At 44.0% G+C, this 23,175-nt stretch overlaps 1 protein-coding gene across 2 annotated transcripts in view; it reads right to left on the reverse strand.

The window, feature by feature from the left end:
* Positions 1–23,175, reverse strand: part of LOC124008080 (TBC1 domain family member 14-like) — a 63,942-nt gene that overhangs the window by 19,437 nt on the left and 21,330 nt on the right. Inside the window, exon 4 of one of the 2 annotated variants that reach the window (XM_046319007.1) lies at positions 16,028–16,151. In XM_046319007.1, coding sequence (XP_046174963.1) covers positions 16,028–16,151 — 124 coding nt within the window. Of the gene's footprint in view, positions 1–7,395; positions 8,050–16,027; positions 16,152–23,175 lie in introns of those variants that run through there. The other variant, XM_046319008.1, reaches the window with a different exon arrangement.

Below are 23,175 nucleotides of genomic sequence, written 5' to 3' on the forward strand. Positions count from 1 at the left end.
ATGTTTGAAGTCTCATTGTAAAGGGCCCTTCTTCAGAGTGTCCCACCCCACACTGGGTAATGTGCAAAGTGGGGTAGCCTAATCTTAGTGGTCTTAGAGGAGGATGCCAGGCGTGAATGAGGGCCAGAGCCATCTGATTTAGTTCCCCTTATCACTACTGACAAAGGAGGGCCACTGCACTGGTGAGAAATTGGGAGGCGGAGTTCTCGGAGTACAGTGTCCTACAGAGACATATATAGACAGCTGTGTGTATATATATATATATATATATATATATATATATAGAGAGAGAGAGAGAGAGGTGGTGGCACAGAGAGCGGTAGAAATAAAAGAGAAAAGGAGTGCGCAATGGATGGCAATAAGTGAGATGGATTGGTGGATGGATGAGGAAAGATACACAATTGAGTGACAGAAAATCCTGGCCCACCCAAGTCCATGTGGTGTATGCTAGACAGGAGTTGAGCTGGTGATTCAGAGATACAGTGCCGCAAAAAACTATTTGCCCACTTTCTGATTTTCTTTAATTTTGCATATTTGTGATACCGAATGTTATCAGATGTTCAACCAAAATCGAATTATTAGACAAAAGAGAACCTGAGTTCACAAATAACCCTAGAAACATACACTTATTTTATTTAATTAACAAAGTTAAGCAACACCCAATTCCCAGATGTGAGAAAGTAATTGCCCCCGTACACTCAATAACCGGTTGTGCCAACTTTAGCTGCAATGACAGCAACCAAATGAACGACATGGGTCCCATTATGCCTGGCGAAAACCAAACACTGCATTCCACAGTAAAAACCTTACACTGTTCCAATGGACAAGCTTGATGGTGGTCGTGTGATGGTTTGGGGATGCGTTGATGTCTCAGGACCTGGACGACTTGCCATGAATTCTGCTCTGAGAATTCTAACGTCATGCCTTCTTATCTGTGAGCTGAAGCTGAGGTGCAGCAACACAATGAACCAAAACACAACATCAAGTCTACATAAAAATGCCTAGAAAGCGACAAAATTGAACGTTTTGGAATGGCGTAGTCAAAGTCCAGACCTAATCCCAATTGAGATGTTGTGGCAGGACTTCAAATGAGCGGTTCATACTTGAAAACCCACAACTGTCGCTAAAAAAGCACCTCTGCATGTAAGAGTGGACCGAGATTCCTCAACAGCGACGACGTGAGAGACTGATCAACAACTACAGGAAGCATTCGGTTGCAGTCATTGCAGCGGGAGGTGCCACAACCAGTTATTGAGTGTGAGCGGGCAAATCGTTTTTTTCACACAGGGCCATTCGGTGTGGAGTAACTTTGTTGATAAAATAAGTATCTCATTGTTGTGTTATTTGTTCACCCAGGTTCCCATTAATATTAGGTTTTGGTTTACGGCACAGGGCTGCTCAGAGCAGGGCACAGGGCTGCTCAGAGCACAGGGCTGCTCAGAGCACAGGGCTGCTCAGAGCACAGGGCTGCTCAGAGCACAGGGCTGCTCAGAGCACAGGGCTGCTCAGATACAGAGCTGCTCAGATACAGAGCTGCTCAGATACAGAGCTGCTCAGATACAGAGCTGCTCAGATACAGAGCTGCTCAGATACAGAGCTGCTCAGATACAGAGCTGCTCAGATACAGAGCTGCTCAGATACAGAGCTGCTCAGATACAGAGCTGCTCAGACGAGGCAGTTGGTACTACACAGTGGTGACTGATTGAAGGGACACAGAAAGGGGGGGGGGGGTACCACTGAGAAAAGGGAGTCCCAAATCTCTCCCTGAGTTCTGTCGGCAACTAGGGAGGAAGCCTTGCCTGCTAGCCAGGGGATGGGGGAGAAGCCGTGAGCCTGCACTACTGAGAGAATGGGAGGAGGGGAGCGGAAGAAGGGTGGTTGAAATCTGACACCTCTTCAGCGGCATTGCAGGTGCCACTAGCAAGGTGAAATGAAATTCAAGCCGTGTGAGTGAGTGAGTGAGAGAGAGAAAGAGGGGAGATCACATCCTTTTGTGATTGGGAGTCCCGAAGAGCGGCGCACTATTGGCCCAGTGTAGTCTGGGTTTGGCCGGGGTAGGCCATCATTGTAAATAAGAATGTGTTCTTAATAACTGACTTGCCTAGTTAAATAAAGGTTAAATATTTATTTAAAGCATTTCACCCCTACAGCTAGGATGTCATACCAGTAATCATGAAATCCTATAGGGAGACTGGCTTTAGCACTTTTAGAGGCTCAGTTGGCAACGGTATCCCAGGGATACCTGTCTCCAGGGAAAATGCATCATGACGCCAAGGTTTCAGATCTATGGTTTCATTAACTTTTTCTCATTTCCTGATGATGTAAGTGGCTCTCTGTGTCTGTTTGCATGCCTGGCCATTCTGCCTGGTTCCAATTTTTTTTATTTTTTTTTATTTCACCTTTATTTAATCAGGTAGGCTAGTTGAGAACAAGTTCTCATTTGCAACTACAACCTGGCCAAGATGAAGCATAGCAGTGGGAACAGACAACACAGAGTTACACATGGAGTAAACAATTAACAAGTCAATAACACAATAGGGAAAAAGAGAGTCTATATACATTGTTTGCAAAAGGCATGAGGAGGTAGGCGAATAATTACAATTTTGCAGATTAACACTGGAGTGATCAATGATCAGATGGTCATGTATGCAAAAGAGCAGAAAAGTAAATAAATAAAAACAGTATGGGGATGAGGTAGGTAAGATTGGGTGGGCTATTTACCGATAGACTATGTACAGCTGCAACGATCGGTGAGCTGCTCAGATAGCAGATGTTTGAAGTTGGTGAGGGAGAAAAAAAGTCTCCAACTTCAGCGATATTTGCAATTCGTTCAAGTCACAGGCAGCAGAGAACTGGAACGAAAGGCGGCTAAATGAGGTTTTGGCTTTAGGGATGATCAGTGACCAGTGAACTGAGATAAGGCGGAGCTTTACCTTGCATGGCCTCGTAGATGACCTGGAGCCAGTGGGTCTGGCGACGAATATGTAGCGAGGGCCAGCCGACTAGAGCATACAGGTCGCAGTGGTGGGTGGTATAAGGTGCTTTAGTAACAAAACAGATGGCACTGTGATAAACTGCATCCAGTTTGCTGAGTAGAGTGTTGGAAGCTATTTTGTAGATGACATCGCCGAAGTCGAGGATCGGTAGGATAGTCAGTTTTACTAGGGTAAGTTTGGCGGTGTGAGTGAAGGAGGCTTTGTTGCGGAATAGAAAGCCGACTCTAGATTTGATTTTAGATTGGATTGGATTTGATACGAGTCTGGAAGGAGAGTTTACAGTCTAGCCAGACACCTAGGTACTTATAGATGTCCACATATTCTAGGTCGGAACCATCCAGGGTGGTGATGCTAGTCGGGCATGCGGGTGCAGGCAGCGATCGATTGAAAAGCATGTATTTGGTTTTACTAGCGTTTAAGAGCATTTGGAGGCCACGGAAGGAGTGTTGTATGGCATTGAAGCTCGTTTGGAGGTTATATAGCACAGTGTCCAAGGATGGGCCGGAAGTATACAGAACGGTGTCGTCTTCGTAGAGGTAGATCAGGGAATCACCCGCAGCAATAGCAACATCATTGATATATACAGAGAAAAAGAGTCAGCCCGAGAATTGAACCATGTGGCACCCCCATAGAGACTGCCAGAGGACCGGACAGCATGCCCTCCGATTTGACACACTGAACTCTGTCTGCAAAGTAGTTGGTGAACCAGGCAAGGCAGTCATCAGAAAAAACGAGGCTACTGAGTCTGCCGATGAGAATATGGTGATTGACAGAGTCGAAAGCCTTGGCAAGGTCGATGGCGGTTATTATATCGTTTAATACCTTGAGCGTGCACTGAGGTGCACCCGTGACTGAGGTGCACCCGTGACTGGCTCGGAAACCAGATTGCACAGCGGAGAAGGTACGGTGGGATTCGAGATGGTCAGTGACCCGTTTGTTGACTTGGCTTTCAGAGACCTTAGATAGGCAGGGCAGGATGGATATAGGTCTGTAACAGTTTGGGTCCAGGGTGTCTCCCCCTTTGAAGAGGGAGATGACTGCGGCAGCTTTCCAATCCTTGGGGATCTCAGACGATATGAAAGAGGTTCAGAAATAGAGGGTCCAGAGTGTCAAGCCCAGCTGACTTGTATGGGTCCAGGTTTTGCAGCTCTTTCAGAACATCTGCTATCTGGATTTGGGTAAAGGAGAACCTGGAGAGGCTTGGGTGAGTAGCTGCGGGGGGGGGGGGAGCTGTTGGCAGAGGTTGTAGTAGTCAGGAGGAAGGAATGGCCAGCCGTTGAGAAATGCTTGTTGAGGTTTTCGATAATCGTGGATTTATCGGTGGTGACCGTGTTACCTTGCCTCAGTGCAGTGGGCAGCTGGGAGAAAGTGCTCTTGTTCTCCATGGATTTCACAGTGTCCCAGAACTTTTTGGAGTTAGAGCTACAGGATGCAAATTTCTACCTGAAGAAGCTGGCCTTTGCTTTCCTGACTGACTGCGTGTATTGGTTCCTGACTTCTCTGAACAGTTGCATATCGCGGGGACTATTCGATGCTATTGCAGTCCGCCACAGGATGTTTTTGTGCTGGTCGAGGGCAGTCAGGTCTGGAGTGAACCAAGGGCTATATCTGTTCTTACTTCTGCATTTTTTGAACGGAGCATGCTTATCTAAAATGGTGAGGAAGTTACTTTTAAAGAATGACCAGGCATCCTCAACTGACGGGATGAGGTCAATATCCTTCCAGGATACCCGGGCCAGGTCGATTAGAAAGGCCTGCTCACAGAAGTGTTTTAGGGAGCGTTTGACAGTGATGAGGGGTGGTAGTTTGACTGCGGATCCGTAGCGGATACAGGCAATGAGGCAGTGATCGCTGAGATCCTGGTTGAAGACAGCGGAGGTGTATTTGGAGGGCCAGTTGGTCAGGATGACGTCTATGAGGGTGCCCTGGTTTACAGATTTATGGTTGTACCTGGTGGGTTCCTTGATGATTTGTGTGAGATTGAGGGCATCTAGCTTAGATTGTAGGACTGCCGGGGTGTTAAGCATATCCCAGTTTAGGTCACCTAAATGAACAAACTCTGAAGCTCGATGTGGGGCGATCAATTCACAAATGGTGTCCAGGGCACAGCTGGGAGCTGAGGGGGGGTCGGTAGCAGGCGGCAACAGTGAGAGACTTATTTCTGGAGAGAGTAATTGTTTTAATTAGTAGGTCGAATTGTTTGGGTATGGACCTGGAAAGTATGACATTACTTTGCAGGCTATCTCTGCAGTAGACTGCAACTCCTCCCCCTTTGGCAGTTCTATCTTGACGGAAAATGTTATAGTTGAGTTGGGTATGGAAATCTCAGAATTTTTGGTGGCCTTCCTGAGCCAGGATTCAGACACGACAAGGACTCAGTGTTCTGAGTGATGGCATTTAGAAAAGGAGAAACTAAGCAACAAGTAGGGATGCACGATATACCGGTGAACATATCGGAATCGGACGATATTAGCTAAAAATGCCAACATCGGCATCGATGTCTAGTTTAATGTGTACCGATGTCAAAGCTGACGTGCATATCTACATAAACGTAGGTTCAGGCCATAATTACACCACGTAAAATGTTGCGCTTACATGTGAACACAGTATCCCTAACCTATCCCACAATGTCTGCTGTGTGGAGCGAGCAGTCAATAAGTCGAGCAGTCATTTGAAAGAGTAAGAACATTTCAGCGACAACTCAAAAAGGCCTAAAAGGCCGCAATTTTTTATATCGGTTATTGGTATTGTTTTTTTTCTTCGAATATCGGTATCGGCCAAAAATGTCATATCGGTCAAAACAGACATCAAAACAGACAGTACAGGGTCTAGTGGTTACAAGGGCTGGAAATTGATAGGGCCCTCACGATACGATACTATCAAAAGACATAGGTTCCGATACAATATGTATTGCTATTCTCATGATTCTATAGGCATTGTGATTTGATACTGCAGTTTTATTGCAATTTGATGTTCCAAACAATTGCTCATATTGCTGCAGAGAGACAATGTAAAATGAGTTTTGATAAATCATGGAAGTGCTGAAAACATGTTAGAGAAAAAGCAGGTACAATCAAGTAGTGCTAGCTAACGCTATCTAGCAATAAAGTTATACTGTAATAGTCTACTACCACACAGGACAGAGGAATACAAATGAATTGTTTTTGTGCAACCATGAAAAAGAGCACTTTTCATTGAGTTCAACATCCCCTAGGTCGAGCGCACATGCAGGCCATTTACTGCACTGGGTCAGGATTGAGCACTCTACATTCTCCTTCCTACTCCCATGAAGAGAGAGGTTAGAGAGACTCAGAAGTGGTCTCTGTCTGTGGGCTGTTTGCCATTTGTGAAAACCAGAAAGAGCACTCAGCCTCTCCCAAAGGAGCAGAACATCACTCCAGACCGACACCCAGGAGGTAGACAGGACCAGTCTGAGCCAAGACAGTGACAGTCAACACACTGACAGTAAACAGCCTACCAGCAAGACAATAATAATCCTATCAAATCACAACCTAAACACACCGATCGGTGAGCTACAGCTACTGTATAAAAGAGGAGATTGTGAAATGACAGTCTTCCGTCTTTATAAACAGAGTCGAGAGATAAAAACAACAAAAGACCCTTTGTGTTAATGATGTAATGGACTGACAAAAGGGCGGACAATATTTTGACCAGCAATCACTGTCTACAACCCACAGAGCTGCATGCAGAATTGTGTTAGAGAGCTACAATTGAGAGCTATGAACATCATAAAGCTACTGCAGAGTCGTCAAACACTGACTAAAAGAAACACGTCCATCCTTCCTCTGAAATGAATCTGCTTTATTTCTCTTCAGTTGGGAGAGACAAATAACAAGGAAACCCCTTGACACACTTCTTAGCAGGGAACGCAGAGACCACGCCGTCTCCCAGGCATGGCATTCCTGAGCTGCACTGAGCTGAATATTTCAGCACTTTCCACGTGTCATGCCTTCCCACGGACCACAGAGGGCGAATAGACAAAACACCAGACACTTTTACAGGGGAAACATGAGTTTGCAGAAAAAGACTACGTTGTTGCATTTCACAGGAAGATCGGTCAGCAGAAGCTTTAAAAAGAAACGACACACATACTTCTTCACCAAAGAGAGATGAAGTATCTTGCACACTCCTTCATTCCTTGTCTTTCTACTCCATAATTTCTCCTACTGTCAGACGGGGAAAGAGACGGTAGACTGCTGCGCTCGCCCCCTCATCCTCGAGCTGACACACACACACACACACACACACACACACACACACACACACACACACACACACACACACACACACACACACACACACACACACACACACACACACACACACACACACACACACACACACACACACACACACACACACACACACACACACTCACCATGAGCGCTGCAGTTCCGTAAAGACACCCAGACCAACCCGGGGGGGGGGCTAAACTTCACAAACCGTCAGGGCTGCTCCCGTTGGCCCGGCTACAGCCCACACAGAGGACGAGGACGAAGAGGTCAGGGGGACAGCGGGCCCGCCGATGGGACACACCCCGAGCTGGAGCTGATGCATCAGCGGCAGCATGATCCTGCTCTCTCTCACTCCCCTCCCTCCTTGCTTGTCTCCTTCCCAGCACGCACAATGACGCTACACTGAGAGGCCACGCGTCAGTGCAGAACACAGAGGATCCGATCTCTTTTCAGTGTGTGCGTGTGTATCGGCAAATCAGCACTGCCGTGCTCTATTGTTCACCGTCGCTCGCTGAAAAGGAGCACACTAAATCTCCTGTGCCCAGCCAGGCACTCTAATTAATCCCAGATTAATACATACAGGATCCATTTCTCATCCAATCCACCTCTCTGCTATAACAATCCATCTTCTCTGCGCTCTAACAGAGATGCCTTGGGTCATGTGCTGTGTGGAGCTTTTTTTCCCTCCGCTCTTCTCTCCCTCTCTATTTCATTCCTCCTCGCTCTCTCTCTCTCAAATTATAGCCAGTTCTCCTGTGTCCAGCAACTCTGTCTAGCCTCAGAGGAGGGCGGCCCAGGGATAAAGGGGGAACAGGGATTGGCTGACTCCCAGGTGATTGAAAGCTAGATACCGGTGGGACAAGGAGGGCTATGAAACATACAGGAAATCCAGGACAATACAGAACACTCCCACTGGGAATATTGTTTACAGTGTGAACTATATTAGTCTGAATTAACCAAGAGTGTTCATGCGTGTTTAAATTGAAATCAACCACTCCTGGTTGTGAATAAATAACATTTCCTGTAGGCAACCAGTGTGTTTCTGGGGGATGAAAATGATCACGTAGGCTTCACCGCCCCTCAGACATATTACCAAGAGAAATATCCTGACTTACAACACCAGGAAAGCTGAGAATTAGAAAAGTAGAGTTTGACAGTTGAATTACAGCCTATAGTGTGACAGTGCAATAAAGCAGAATAAATAGAGCAGTAGACGAATAAAACAGAAACTCATTAGTCCTCATCCATGGGACATTTGGACCACCCCCTGACACTAGGCAGGGCTTGCCATGGCAAGACAATGGCTTCCAGGCAGGTGCTGAAAATATAGCCATCTGAGACCAGGCACCAGGGATAAGGTTACCATCGCAGGAGATGAGAATGCCTAAGGCTAGATTGGGTTAACGGGGGAGAGGCTGTCTGGGGTAGATATACAGAGCTCACCTGGCTAGCAGGAGGACTCCAGTTTCTGTCCACACCCACTGAAGGGATCGAATGGTGGATAGTGGCCTATAGTTGTAGTCAAGTGACTCTTTGGCCTCTTTAAATTGGAGGACCCCAGGTAATGATGTCACCTCATAGTTGACACTATCACAGGAGTTGGATACAATGATGGCAAATTATGATAAAACTTAAAGCAGGAAAGTGGTACAATTTCAAAACTGGGTCAACTCAGACCCACCAGCTAATAGTAAAGCTTTGTTCCAGAAGGCAAACAGTCAACCCTAGACGTTTCTGTTTCTCAAATTAGACACTCATATGTACTTGTCCTTTTGCTCAGTTGTGCACTGTGGCCTCCCACTCCTCTTTCTATTCTGGTTAGAGCCAGTTTGCACTGTTCTGTGAAGGGAGTAGTACACAGCATTGTACGAGATCTGTAGGTGGTGTGGGGGCTGTGCTTTGGCAAAGTGGATGGGGTTATATCCTGCCTGCTTGGCCCTGTCCGGGGGTATCATCAAATGGGGCCACAGTGTCTCCAGACCCCTCCTGTCTCAACTTCCAGTATTTATGCTGCAGTAGTTTGTGTCGGGGGGCTAGGGTCAGTCTGTTATATCTGGAGTACTTCTCCTGTCTTATCCGGTGTCCTGTGTGAATTTAAGTATGCTCTCTCTAATTCTCTTTATTTCTTTCTCTCTCTGAGGACCTGAGCCCTAGGACCATGCCTCAGGACTACCTGGCATGATGACTCCTTGCTGTCCCCAGTCCACCTGGCCGTAATGCTGCTCCAGTTTAAACTGTTCTGCCTGCGGCTATGGAACCCTGACCTGTTCACCGGACGTGCTACCTGTCCCAGATCTGCTGTTTTCAACTCTCTAGAGACAGCAGGAGCGGTAGAGATACTCAATGATCGGCTATGGAAAGTCAACTAACATTTACTCCTGAGGTGCTGACTTGCTGCACCCTCGACAACTACTGTGATTATTTGACCCTGCTGGTCATTTATGAACATTTGATCATCTTGGCCATGTTCTGTTATAATCTCCAACTGGCACAGCCAGAAGAGGACTGGCCACCCCTCATAGCCTGTTTCCTCCCTAGGTTTCTTCCTAGGTTCTGGCCTTTCTAGGGAGTTTTTCCTAGCCACCGTGCTTCTACACCTGCATTGCTTGCTGTTTGGGGGTTTAGGCTGGGTTTTTGTACAGAACTTTGAGATATCAGCTGATGTAAGAAGGGCTATATAAATAAATTTGACTTGATTTGATGAGTTTCAGAAGAAAGTGCTTTGTTTTTGGCCATTTTGAGCCTGTAATCGAACCCACAAATGCCGATGCTCCAGATACTCAACTAGTCTAAAGGACAGTTTTATTGCTTCTTTAATGAGCACAACAGTTTTTAGCTGTGCTAACATAATTGCAAAAGGGATTTCTAATGACCAATAGCCTTTTAAAATGATAAACTTGGATTAGCTAACACAATGTGCCATTGGAACACAGGAGTGATGGTTGCTGATAATGTGCCTCTGTACGCCTATGTAGATATTCCATTGCAAATCAGCCGTTTCAAGCTACAACAGTCATTTACAACATTAATATCTACACTGTATTTTTAATCAATTTGATGTTATTTTAATGGCCAAAATAAGTGCTTTTCTTTTTAAAAAACAAGGAAAATTCTAAGTGACCCAACATTTTTGAACAGTAGTGAATATACAGTACCAGTCTAAAGTTTGGACACACCTACTCACTATTTTCTACATTGTAGAATAACAGTGAAGACATCAAAACTATGGAGTCATGTAGTAACAGAAAAAGTGTTAAACAATATTTTTTGAGATTCTTCAAAGTAGCCATCCTTGGCCTTGATGCCCGTTTTTCACACTCTTGGCATTCTCTCAACCAGCTTCATGAGGAAGTCATCTGGAATGCATTTCAATTAACAGGTGTGCCTTGTTAAAAGTTCATTTGTGGAATTTTCTTTCCTTCTTAATGTGTTTGAGCCAATAAGTTGTGTTGTGTGTGAGAAGGTAGGGGTGAAATACAGAAGTCAATATTATGGCAAGAACAGCTCAAATAAGCAAAGAGAAACAACAGTCCATCATTACTTTTGGACATGGCCAGTCAATCCGGAAAATTTCAAGAAGTTTAAAAGTTTCTTCAAGCGCAGTCGCAAAAAGTGCTATGATGAAACTGGCTCTCACAAGGACCAGGTTACCTCTGCTGCAGAGGATACGTTAATTTGAGAGTTCAAGTAACAGACACATCTCAACATCAACTGTTCAGTGGAGACTGCCTGATTCAGGCCTTCATGGTCAAATTGCTGCAAAGAAACCACTACAAAAAGGACACCAATAAGAAGACTTGCTTGGACCAAAAAACACGAGCAATGGACATTAGACAGGTGGAAATATGTCCTTTGGTCTGGTGAGTCCGGATTTGAGATTTTTGGTTTCAACCACCAGGTCTTTGTGAGACGCAGAGTAGGTGAACGGATGATCTCCGCATGTGTGGTTTCCACTGTGAAGCATGGGGATGGAGGTGTGATAGTGGGGGGTGCTATTCTGGTGACACCGTCTGAGTTATTTAGAATTTAAGGAACACTTAACCAGCATGGCTACAACAGCTTTCTGCAGCAATACGCCATCCCATCTGGTTTGCGCTTAGTGGGACTATCATTTGTGTTTCAACAGGACAATGACCCAACACACCTCCAGGCTGTGTAAGGGCTATTTGACCAAGGAGAGTGATGAATGCTGCATCAGATGACCTGGCCTCCACAATCACCCAACCTCAACCCAATTGAGATGGTTTGGGATGAGTTGGACCGCAGAGTGAAGGAAAAAGCAGCCAACAAGTGCTCAGCACATGGGACGTGGGAACTCCTTCAAGACTGTTGGAATAGCATTCCTCATGAAGCTGGTTGAGAGAAGACCAAGAGTGTGCAAAGCTGCCATCAAGGCAAAGGGTGGCTACTTTGAAGAACTCAAATATAACATATTTTGATTTTATATTACACTTTTTCTTTCCTATTTGCCAACTATTTTTAACTGACTACTTCATTATTTCATCCTATGGTGTGACAATTGAAATTTGAGAATTACATGTTTTTCACCATGAGAAAACATAAAAATCATAATGGAACATGTGGTAAGTGATCTCCACATGCCCCACTAGTAGGTTTGCAGATTTAGAAAAGGTTTGTCAAAATTAAACGTAAATATTTTTCAAAAATGAGAGAACAGACACTTTGCACCATTATCAAGGAAAATAATGCCCAATTGTACTTAATTTCCACAAAGTAACAGATTATTGTGAGAGAGGAATGACAAAGAATGATGACACATCATTTTGATGAAAAAATGACACATCTTAAGAATAATAATTGTCATGTCACACCAGAGGACAAATTCAACGCTCAACTGTATGAAACGGTTCATAAAATGTGGCTTAAAAAAAAAAAAAAACACATACATTTCAAATATTCAGACTCAGTATCATACCACAAAAATCTATTTTTCATGCTTAAAACATCAACCACCCCCACACAGACACACGTACAAATACAGTATTCAACCCTAGAAGAAGCAAAGGAGAGATTATAGTGAGTGAGTGAGTGAGTGAGTGAGTGAGTGAGTGAGTGAGTGAGTGAGTGAGTGAGTGAGTGAGTGAGTGAGTGAGTGAGTGAGTGAGTGAGTGAGAGAGAGAGAGAAAGAGAGATATACAACCTTTGACATTAGGTCAAGAGACTGGCTACTACTGTAATATGACAAGTCATATTTCAGAGTCCTCTATCACCCTCGCATGAATAGAACCAAAAAAAAGCAGCATGTGGTTTCTTTTCACCATTCACCCCACAGTGCTTTGAAGCGTGAAACACACCAACAATCTCACTGCCCATAGACTGCTGACAAAAAGGTACCCATCACAGTGGGAGTCCGTTCCTTCTCTTGTAGAATAGCAAAGCTCAACAGTAGCCAACAACTTCACTTTAGGCCAATCAGAATGCACGAACCGCCATGTTGGGGAGTCAACAGCAGAGAACACAATTTTTTTTTTAAAAGTAGGGCATTTTCTCAGTAACATCCACAGATGAGCCAGTCACTCTTCATATGCAATGTCGGCTATGGAATGGTACAGATACAACGCACACAACACTAAAATACTTCAAGCTAGCTAAACACTGTTAGCTAGATAAAGAAAAATAAATCTTATAACACGCATCTTGTTATTTAAAATGAACTGCGCATTCTGCAGGCCCAGGCATGGAGCAAAGCTAGCGAGACATTCAATGATTTCATGAAGAGATATGCTGGACCCTATGTCAGAGAAGTGTTTTTGGGACCATATCATGTCTATTGTCCTGAGAATAGCCCTTGTGAAAACATGTTTTCAAAAGGCCTCCAGGGACGACAGAGAAGTTCCTTACTTTTCCCCCCTTCCACTTGTCTCTTCCATTTATTCCCATAGTAATTCGTTAGGGTTTGCATTGCAAATGAGGGAATAAACTGGGTTGCAACTAAAATGTAGTTCAAATAAACATCTGCATGTTTGCCTGGCACGGATTGTGACTCCATCTCGTTCCTTGCACTCTTCAACTCAGCCAATGCCGCCTGACTCTCCCCAATGACTTGACTCTCGGCTAATAATTACATTTAGGGGATTGGAGGATTCTAAATTAATATCTGAGTGGCATTTTTCGTTAGATACTCATACAGATCAGGAATGCCCTAAGGGGCATTTATATCATTATAACGCAGGGTTAATAATAATAACTTTGTAAATAAGGATGCATTATGAAAGGACAATGACATGCGCAAAAGACGGTGGTATATATTTTTATTTATCACAATTTCCTTTAACTAATTTTGGCCTTTAATGCAGGGCCGACAGACAAGTTGTTTACTTTTTCTTTACTGAAATTGCAACGAACTTTCTGTCTTGTTTACGTTAAAAAAAGGAACGATATTCTGGAGATGATTTCGTTTCAAATAACCGAAAGTGAGCGATTGTAATCTGAAAGGGAAAAAAGGCCATTCTTGAACATGGGTTCAGACATTCTTACTAATTTGTTAATAAAGCCAGTTTGTCATTTAGAACGATTGATTTCTGTTTTTGGCGTGACAGAAATCAAAAGTCCACCGTGCCTATTTTTCAAAAAACGTCAGTCCACATGTCAAGTGAAATTCCCCCACCCTATTTACCCACGTTCTCTCTTAACTCCAGGACCACTGACAGTTTGTTGCCTGATGCAGGACTATAGTGCCAGAGGAGAGACTCTCAGATTGAAAATGCCTCCATTAATTGCTACAGTTTAGACTACCAACTACCGATAGATCAACTCCCCCTTGTGATTGTGTGGTGCAATGACAGAATGCCACCATCTACCACAAACAGTAGCAGCATAAACTCGTAACTTTTAAAGGATGTACTGACATGTGTAAATGATAGATGCAAAACACACGCGCAGAATACATGTTAATATTTAAATGTATGTACACTCTTTTGTCTGCAATGCCTTTTTCTTTTTGTGTCGGACCCCAGTAAGACTAGCTGTCGCCGGCTAATGGGGATCCTATAAAATACAAATAAAAAAAACATGACCCAGAGTCTTGCTTATAAGTATGTCATTCATTTGAACATTATTCCAATGTTGGCCTCTGATCCAATTATGATCGAAGTAATTGTTATAAATTGTGATATATATATTTTTTTACTTGTCCATTTGGACAACTTAAATCTACAGTGGGACAAAAAAGTATTTTGTCAGCCATTCATTGTGCAAGTTCTCCCACTTAAAAAGATGAGGCCTGTAATGTTCATCATAAGTACACTTCAACTATGACAGACAAAATGAGAAGAAAAAAAGTCGGATTTTTAATGAATTTATTAGCAAATTATGGTGGAAAATAAGTATTTGGTCAATAACAAAAGTTTATCTCAATACTTTATTATATACCCTTTGTTGGCAATGACAGAGGTCAAACGTTTTCTGTAAGTCTTCACAAGGTTTTCACACACTGTTGCTAGTATTTTGGCCCATTCCTCCATGCAGATCTCCTCTAGAACAGTGATGTTTTGGGGCTGTTGCTGGGCAACACGGACTTTCAACTCCGTCCAAAGATTTTCTATGGGGTTGAGATCTGGAGACTGGCTAGGCCACTCCGGGACCTTGAAATGCTTCTTACGAAGCCACTCCTTCGTTGCCCGGGCGGTGTGTTTGGGATCATTGTCATGCTGAAAGACCCAGCCACGTTTCATCTTCAATGCCCTTGCTGATGGAAGGAGGTTTTCACTCAAAATCTCACGATACATGGCCCCATTCATTCTTTCCTTTACACGGATCAGTCATCCTGGTCCCTTTGCAGAAAAACAGCCCCAAAGCATGATGTGTCCACCCCCATGCTTCACAGTAGGTATGGTGTTCTTTGGATGCAACTCAGCGGTGTAGTGTGTTACTGATGGCAGGCTTTGTTACTTTGGTCCCAGCTCAATGCAGGTCATTCACTAGGTCCCCCCCCCGTGTGGTTCTGGGATTTTTGCTCACCGTTCTTGTGATCATTTTGACCCCACGGGGTGAGATCTTGCTTGGAGCCCCAGATCGAGGGAGATTATCAGTGGTCTTGTATGTCTTCCATTTCATAATAATTGCTCCCACAGTTGATCTCTTCAAACCAAGCTGCTTACCTATTGCAGATTCAGTCTTCCCAGCCTGGTGCAGGTCTACAATTTTGTTTCTGGTGTCCTTTGACAGCTCTTTGGTCTTGGCCATAGTGGAGTTTGGAGTGTGACTGTTTGAGGTTGTGGACAGGTGTCTTTTATACTGATAACAAGTTCAAACAGGTGCCATTAATACAGGTAACAAGTGGAGGACTGAGGAGACTCTTAAAGAAGAAGACAGGTCTGTGAGAGCCAGAAATCTTGCTTGTTTGTAGGTGACCAAATACTTATTTTCCACCATAATTTGCAAATAAATTCATTAAAAATCCTACAATGTGATTTTCTGATTTTTTTCTCCTCATTTTGTCTATCATAGTCTAAGTGTACCTATATCTCTCGTCTTTTTTCGTGGGAGAACTTGCACAATTGGTGGCTGACTAAATACTTTTTTGCCCCACTGTATATTTTTCTTGTCCGCCAATTATTTTTACTTGTCCCGGTCTAGAGGACAAGCGTTAATGTCGAGCAGTGTGGTCTGTTTTCTCTATCTGTGTGTGTGTGTGTGTGTGTGTGTGTGTGTGTGTGTGTGTGTGTGTGTGTGTGTGTGTGTGTGTGTGTGTGTGTGTGTGTGTGTGTGTGTGTGTGTGTGTGTGTGTGTGTGTGTGTGTGTGTGTGTGTGTACCTTCTGTATTTTCTGGGGGTGTTTCACTGAGCACTCTCTAGGGAGGACTTTCCCAAACAGCTTCCAGCCTGGGTCTTTCTGCTCCACTGGCCGAGTGTCCTTCACTTTCTTGACAAACAGACTCCTGAGAGAGTGAGGGAGCAAGAGAGGGAAGACAGAGGGAGAGAGAGAGAATAGTGAGGGACAGAGAAAGATAGAGTGAGAACATGTAAATGAAGACATTAAAATCCAGAGCCAAAGCTGAACACACACTGGCTCCCTCCACTAAGTCACCCGAGGCGGAGAACAGCGACAATACAAAGGCTGGCTGGCGTGTGTCCATGAGATAAGCGCACAAGTGGAATTCACAGATTTAAACACAAAGCCACACCACAAGCCAGCTGTCAGTTAAAGACCCAACAATGTGAAAAGTGGAGCAGTCCAGGCCAGGGACAGAGCACTGGGCTACACTTCAATTTAAAATACCACCTTGACATAAAGTAGGCTAGAAAGAGCACAGCGAAGAATCTAATAATCAATGGGTTTGGCATTAAAGACGGAACCTGCATTAGGGGAAGCAGCGCCTCTGTCCGTTCCAGCACTTTTGTTATTGTTTTTATTTTGTAGACTAAACAGAGGTGAGGTGCGTCAAGCAGCATGGTTACAAAGAATGATATTATATAAAATGATACCCTCTAGTATATTCTGCTATTTTATCGTGCGTATCGTGTTTGTTGTTTGCAGTAACTTATTTGCTGTTGTAATATCCCAATGGACGTGGCAGTTTCACCATTGAGTTCAGCTTTAAAGCAAACTGTACCACCATTGACCCGGTTACTGTTATCTTTATTGTGTTATTATTATTATTATTTTTTTTACTTTAGTGTATTTAGTCAATCTTTTCTTAACTCCATTGTTGGTTATTAAGGGCTTGTAAAAGTAAGCATTTCACAGTGTTGGACTCCAGGGGTAAACTTTGAACATTGCTGTACTCAGAAGTATAGGAACATTAGTTCCAAAAGAGACATGAGGGGTGGAGCCATAATGAAGCTTGGGAGGAGCTGAGTGCAGGGAACACGATCGCATGTGGCGGTACTGATAAGGGGAGGAACCGTTTTAAGGCCCATTCAGCTCCCTGCCCAGCAATAATGATGCAATGTTTAGAGATAAGGAGGAGACTCCACCTAAGGCGGGGTATGGATACTACAACGGGGGAAACCGTGTCTGTGTCTGAATCACAGCTGTATCGACCAATTGGGAAGAAGTAAACTTGGTTAATCTTCTCTAGTGTCCGTGGGTTAATTACTCAGCACATGATACAAATAAAATGGGATTTCATCTCTGTACGTGAAACAGGGATCAACATTACTGGTTAACCGTTTACTGAAAACGTGTCTTATTCAATAGAGGAAACGTGTTCACATGTTCCATTGGACAACAGTTCGTAGTACCAACTAGACAATGTAGGCTAACACAGGGACAGTCAGAACAGTATGTTTAGCTTGGGCGGATGAGGTTTAGAACAGAATGCAAATGGACATAATAATGAACATGGCCATCTCTTTCAGATAGGGATACTGCATTCATTTCTCCATCAAGACAGGCTATGGTGCAGGTTTCACAAAGAGACAATGGACGGCTTCAATTAAAAACTTGAATAGAGAGTGAAGAAAGCATGAATAAAACATCTGATAAACGAGCCAACTTCCTCAACGTTACGAGAGGTGACGTAACAGGCAGATACATTCAATGACGCTAGCCAGCTCATTTCCTGCTTTCCAGTGGAGTAAGCGTGTCTTTTTTACTACTAGCCTAAGTGCTACGCAATCCATAAGGTTACTATTGGTTACGGAAGCTGAACCTTTCGAATCAATGGATTTACAGAGTGCAAAGCAATTCAGGATAAGACACCACGGCACAGGATATTTGCTTATCTCATGACTTTTTGTTGTTGACACAATTCCTTTAAAAAAAGGGAAAATGTGTGAATATTTGGAAAGTTACTATGAGCATAAATGGCCACCACAAAGGGTAAATGTAACAATCTCACTGGATTACAGAATCCTAAATCCACTACCTATACAGTATGAAGCATCTTGACTGTGGGAAAATAACGTTAGGCCACCTTACAGTACATTTTAACACAAAGCATATGCCTTTTTGGAACCCCATTGACCACACAGTGAAAAACAGTATACTGCCTGCCTACTGACCAACAGCTCCCTAATACCTGCTCCCTGACACTCACGCAGAGCAACAAACACACACACAGCTGGCAACTGTTGTGTACGTATTATTGAATTAAAACCACAGAGCGAGTTACACCAGAATCTCAACAGAGAGACTCTGGAGGATACAAGTCAGTGGTCAGAGAGGGATTGCTGTTTGACATGACCCATTATGACCCATATCCCTTGACCCACTCACCCCCCATGGAACCCATCTCGAATGCCTTCAAAAACACAGGATAGTAGATTGACTGAGATACAGGACCAAGGCTTGCATCTTCCCATTGAAAAACGTGTCCCTACTTTTACAGGCTATCCAAGTGTCTAAGGGTGTGTACGCTTGTGCCTGCCTGATGGTTGCTTGGACCAAAAAGACAAAGACCAGAAACTAGCCAATGAGTTGTTAGTCTGGGCTTCTAAGGGCTCTGCTTCAAAGTACACTGTCGAGATACTGCACGAGACAAACAGAACTCGAAGCCTGAAAGCCAGTTCAAAGTAACCGACAATGACACTCAGATCTCCTTCATGGGAAATAAAATAAGTGGCAGAGGGGCCTGCTATTTCTCAGAAGGCAGGAGGGGGGGGGAAGCATTGAAGTGGATGATGTGAGGAAAAACTGAGAGGAAAAGAGGCAAAGACAGAGATTACCATTGGCACCAGTCATTTTGAGTCTCAAAACTGTAACTCAAAACTATTAGGCTAAATCTCAGAAACAATCTACAATGAGAAAGGGGAAATATCTGAAGGTGTGTCTATAAAAGCTAGCCTGGCCAACCGGATCGACCACTGCAGTTGCCAGTCGCCATTGTCCGACCTCACAGTCTAGTGAGGTAGCCAGGCTATATAGAAGCTCCAGGGCAGTGCCTGAATCTGAACATTCTTCGCCTTCGAGAAATAGGTCAAACTCCGGTAGTCCCAGTAAAGGTCCCATGATCGTTATCTGTCATCTGACTGACATCTGACTTTTTCTGATGACCATTCTGGGTCCAGTGAGCCCACCCAGTTGCACTATTGGACGCTGTGGTGACATGGCATGTTATGGACACTGTGTAACCTGCATCTAATAGACCCATCATTGCGGCCTACAAAAGGATGTAGTAAATTGAGCCGAATATATAAGCCTAGCCTCTGGTACTTGACCTTAGATTAATCCTTTCAATGGCTTACAACGTGTTGACAAATGTGTTACATAATCAAAACAATTTCCAGAGGTTCAGACTGCACCTTTGCTAACCTTTAACGATGAATAAAACATGCATATCTAGAGAAAGACCGGCGAGGGGCAAACGTATAACCAGTACGCACAAAATCTTCCTTAAATCCGATTTTGCCTTATATGACATATTGGCGCCAATGGTCTTGGGCCTAAACGAGAAACGTTTCGTGTTGAGTCTATCAAACCACCAAAAGTGTACGCACAGCAGGGATCGAGAATATTGGACCATTGGTATGCATACTATTAAAATTGTCAACACATTCAAATGAATAGAGGACCCGTAACGGAGACGGGTCGGCCGGGAACTGTGGGGAGGTGGGCGTTAAGGGCTGTGTTCCCCGCAGATGGTGGTTTCAGAGCTACGTAGCCATGTCCCATTTCCCAGAGGAAAATAATGACACAACCCTTTGTACTTTCGCTCGCAAGAGTTAATCCTTTGTGACTCTACCAACCTTTCCACCCTTCATTAAAAACAAGACTCGGCAAAATGACGTTGCCACGAGCAGCACCGAAGATACTGAGACGAGCAAGATACTGTGTGAGAGCAAAGTCTTGCATCGGTGCACGTGCAACGGGTTCGCACCAGAACAGCAGAGGAGTTGAGAACCGCACATCAACACTTTTAGTTGTTGCAGAACTTGACCGACTCTGCTGTTTCATTTCGGCATCTATGTCATATCGCCGTCTACATTTAATGTCAGGAAGGTAAACATGAAAGATGTGTCGCCTAACAGTAATGTGCACTAGGGGCTGTGTAAATGGAAAAACATGGTTGGTGGTGGGTCTCTCACATCAAACAAAGAGCAGTATGCCTGCTGGTTCTCAAAACACAGGGACAATAAAAAGCCTAGTGCCCGGGCCAGAACATGAATCATGTTAGTATGTGTGTTTATGGCTGCAGCTGTGTGTGTGTGTTTCTAATTAGCAATCTCAGGCTCTGAGGCAGAGTCCACAATGTTATGGTTCTGACAAGAAGCCAAACTTGAGAAGGCCCTCCTATTAATTTGGCAAATATGCAAATATTTCAATTGAAACATTGCAATGCAGTGAACGAGCAATGACCTGCGTTCTTCAAAAGTGATTTTGACGATGGGAGTGAAAAATGATAACACAACTTGAATTTTAGGAAGCAGTTTTTCATGATAGTTGACAACGTATGGTGCAACTCAATGCAAACGTACTCTGTGTACCACTCCTCTCCGATCCCTCTTTAACCTCGGTCCCCGTCTCCCACCAGGCTCTCCCTTCATCCCGCTGGAGGTAGTGCACTATAGCACTGTATCAGTAGCGGAGGTCTGGCATGTAAATATTACATTTACTTACGCAACACCAGGCCCCGCAGACATTGCTATGACGCTGTTAAGTAACGATTTGTCAGAGAAGAATATTGTTGGGTCAAAAATAAATATTACAATATACAACCGGACAGGTACATATTTTTTTCTTTTGCAAAAATAATGCAAAAACAGAAACATTACCTGCAATGCTGAATCTAGATTAGAAAGTAGCTTGAAGAGCCGTGGAGAGGTTGTTATTGTAAAATAACATTTGTTCTCAATGACTTATCTACCTACCTACCTAAAGGGAAAATTAATCAATAACTGAAGAGAACTAAGCACTATAAACACAGTCTTCAACAGCAGTAACGTCCGCTGTGATAAAGGAACTTGAATGGGGAAGTTCAGGGGTGCAGGGGGCACAGCTGGGCACTGACTGAAACCGTCACAGAGCAAAGTTAGCTAAGTTTGCTAATCTTTCCTATTAGCTAAAACGCAAGGTTTTGACTATAACCTAGGCCTATCTTTCCTTTTAGCTTACCACAAGGAAACTACGGATTCACACTTGGTTGGTTGTAATCATTTGCTTTAGAAAACATTACAATAAATAGTCTGATGTGGAGGGGTAGATTCTACAAGATTTTCTGTACTCAGTATTCACACGTGAATAATGTAGGCCCTAAGCAGTGAATAATGTAAAAAGTTTCAGAAAAGTTTAAAAGCAGACAAATCCCCAAAGTGTGTACCAGAACTGCTTTAAACACAACAAAACACATGACCGTCACAACAGATAGAGCAGTAAGAGAATATTCAGAACTTCAAGTACTTGTTCCCCTTTCCAGGCTGTGTGTCATAATGACACCTGGTACACACAATCACACACTTTGCCTAAACGGAAAACCCTCCAGGCCTCATAACCCCTCACATGGCAGAGTGTTCTTTTTGTGTCAAGCGGGAAACAACAGACTAGTACCCAGGCTAACATTCCAGTCCTTGTATTCCTCGTCATATGCCACACACACACACACACACACACACACACACACACACACACACACACACACACACACACACACACACACACACACACACACACACACACACACACACACACACACACACACACACACACACACACACACACACACACACACACACACACACACACACACACACACCACTCCCAGTGTCATGTTTAGCATATCACACAAGGAGTGGAATGCTAGCAGAAATGGACTCGTATCCAGGCTAGGAAAACAAAATGGATAGAAAACAGAAGTATAGCCCCTAGATAACTTCGAAGTGATGGTTTGGTTTTTCTAAAGCCAGTGTATACTACACACTGAAGGAGGTCAGAATAGCCCTCTCGTACACACGGACCTGTCAATGAAGAGGACAGTGAAGGGGCAGCCATCCTGTCTGTGTGCCAGTGCAAAACCACAACAATTTCTCCACTGTCCAGAGAGAGAAATTCTTCAGATCCTCAGCAAGAGCAGTCTGTTCGGTCTCAGAATCCCAGAGAGAGAAACTCCTTAGTATGAAGTAGAGCCTCTCATTCAGTCAAGCCTGAAGTCCATAGTTGTATTCAGTAGGATAAAAGAGAAAAGCATATATTTTTTAAGAGATAGAGACACCCACAGCTGAGATGTAACCCTGTGTTCTGTGTCATTCAGAGATCCTAACCACAGCCCACTACTACCAACACCGCGTATGAATGAAGGAGTTTGACTGAGAAAAGGGGAGGGAAAAGAGAGTGAATGTATGTGTGTAGACAGAGAAAGTGAGAGTGTTAAGTGCAGAAAGAGGATGTGTAACCACACACACACACACACACACACACACACACACACACACACACACACACACACACACACACACACACACACACACACACACACACACACACACACACACACACACACACACACACACACACACACACACACACACACACACACACACACACACGAGAGAGAGAGAGCGAGAGAGCAGAGTAATTGATTGGAGGGAGCAGCAGAGAAAAGTTGTTGGCCCCAGTGCCTACAACACGTGTGTAAACTTGAATAAACCTTGACACAGAGTGCATGCGGTTGTCACCACAGTGCGCTGATCAAACACTGGTTTGGCAAGCTAGTTAGAAAGTAGTGATAGTCGTGATAGGAAGGCAACTCAGAGCTGAGGAAAACAAGCAGCAGTGCAAGTAGGGGAATTTGTGTACGCAAAGGTGAAAATAACCAACCACCTGCACTAAAACAGCTCAGCTGTGATCGAGAGGGATGTAAAACCAGCCGTTAAAACTCTTTGTTGAACTTTTGAAAACAGCTTCATAAACTTCAGAGTGGGTTATGGTAATTCCGTCAATGGCCATAGTCCATACATGTATTCACGATTTTAAAATAGGCCTAAAGCCTCAGACACACCAAGAATATTCAACCTTTTTGATGTGCA

Source organism: Oncorhynchus gorbuscha, linkage group LG21 (assembly GCF_021184085.1).
Source record: "Oncorhynchus gorbuscha isolate QuinsamMale2020 ecotype Even-year linkage group LG21, OgorEven_v1.0, whole genome shotgun sequence".
NCBI lineage: Eukaryota > Metazoa > Chordata > Actinopteri > Salmoniformes > Salmonidae > Oncorhynchus > Oncorhynchus gorbuscha.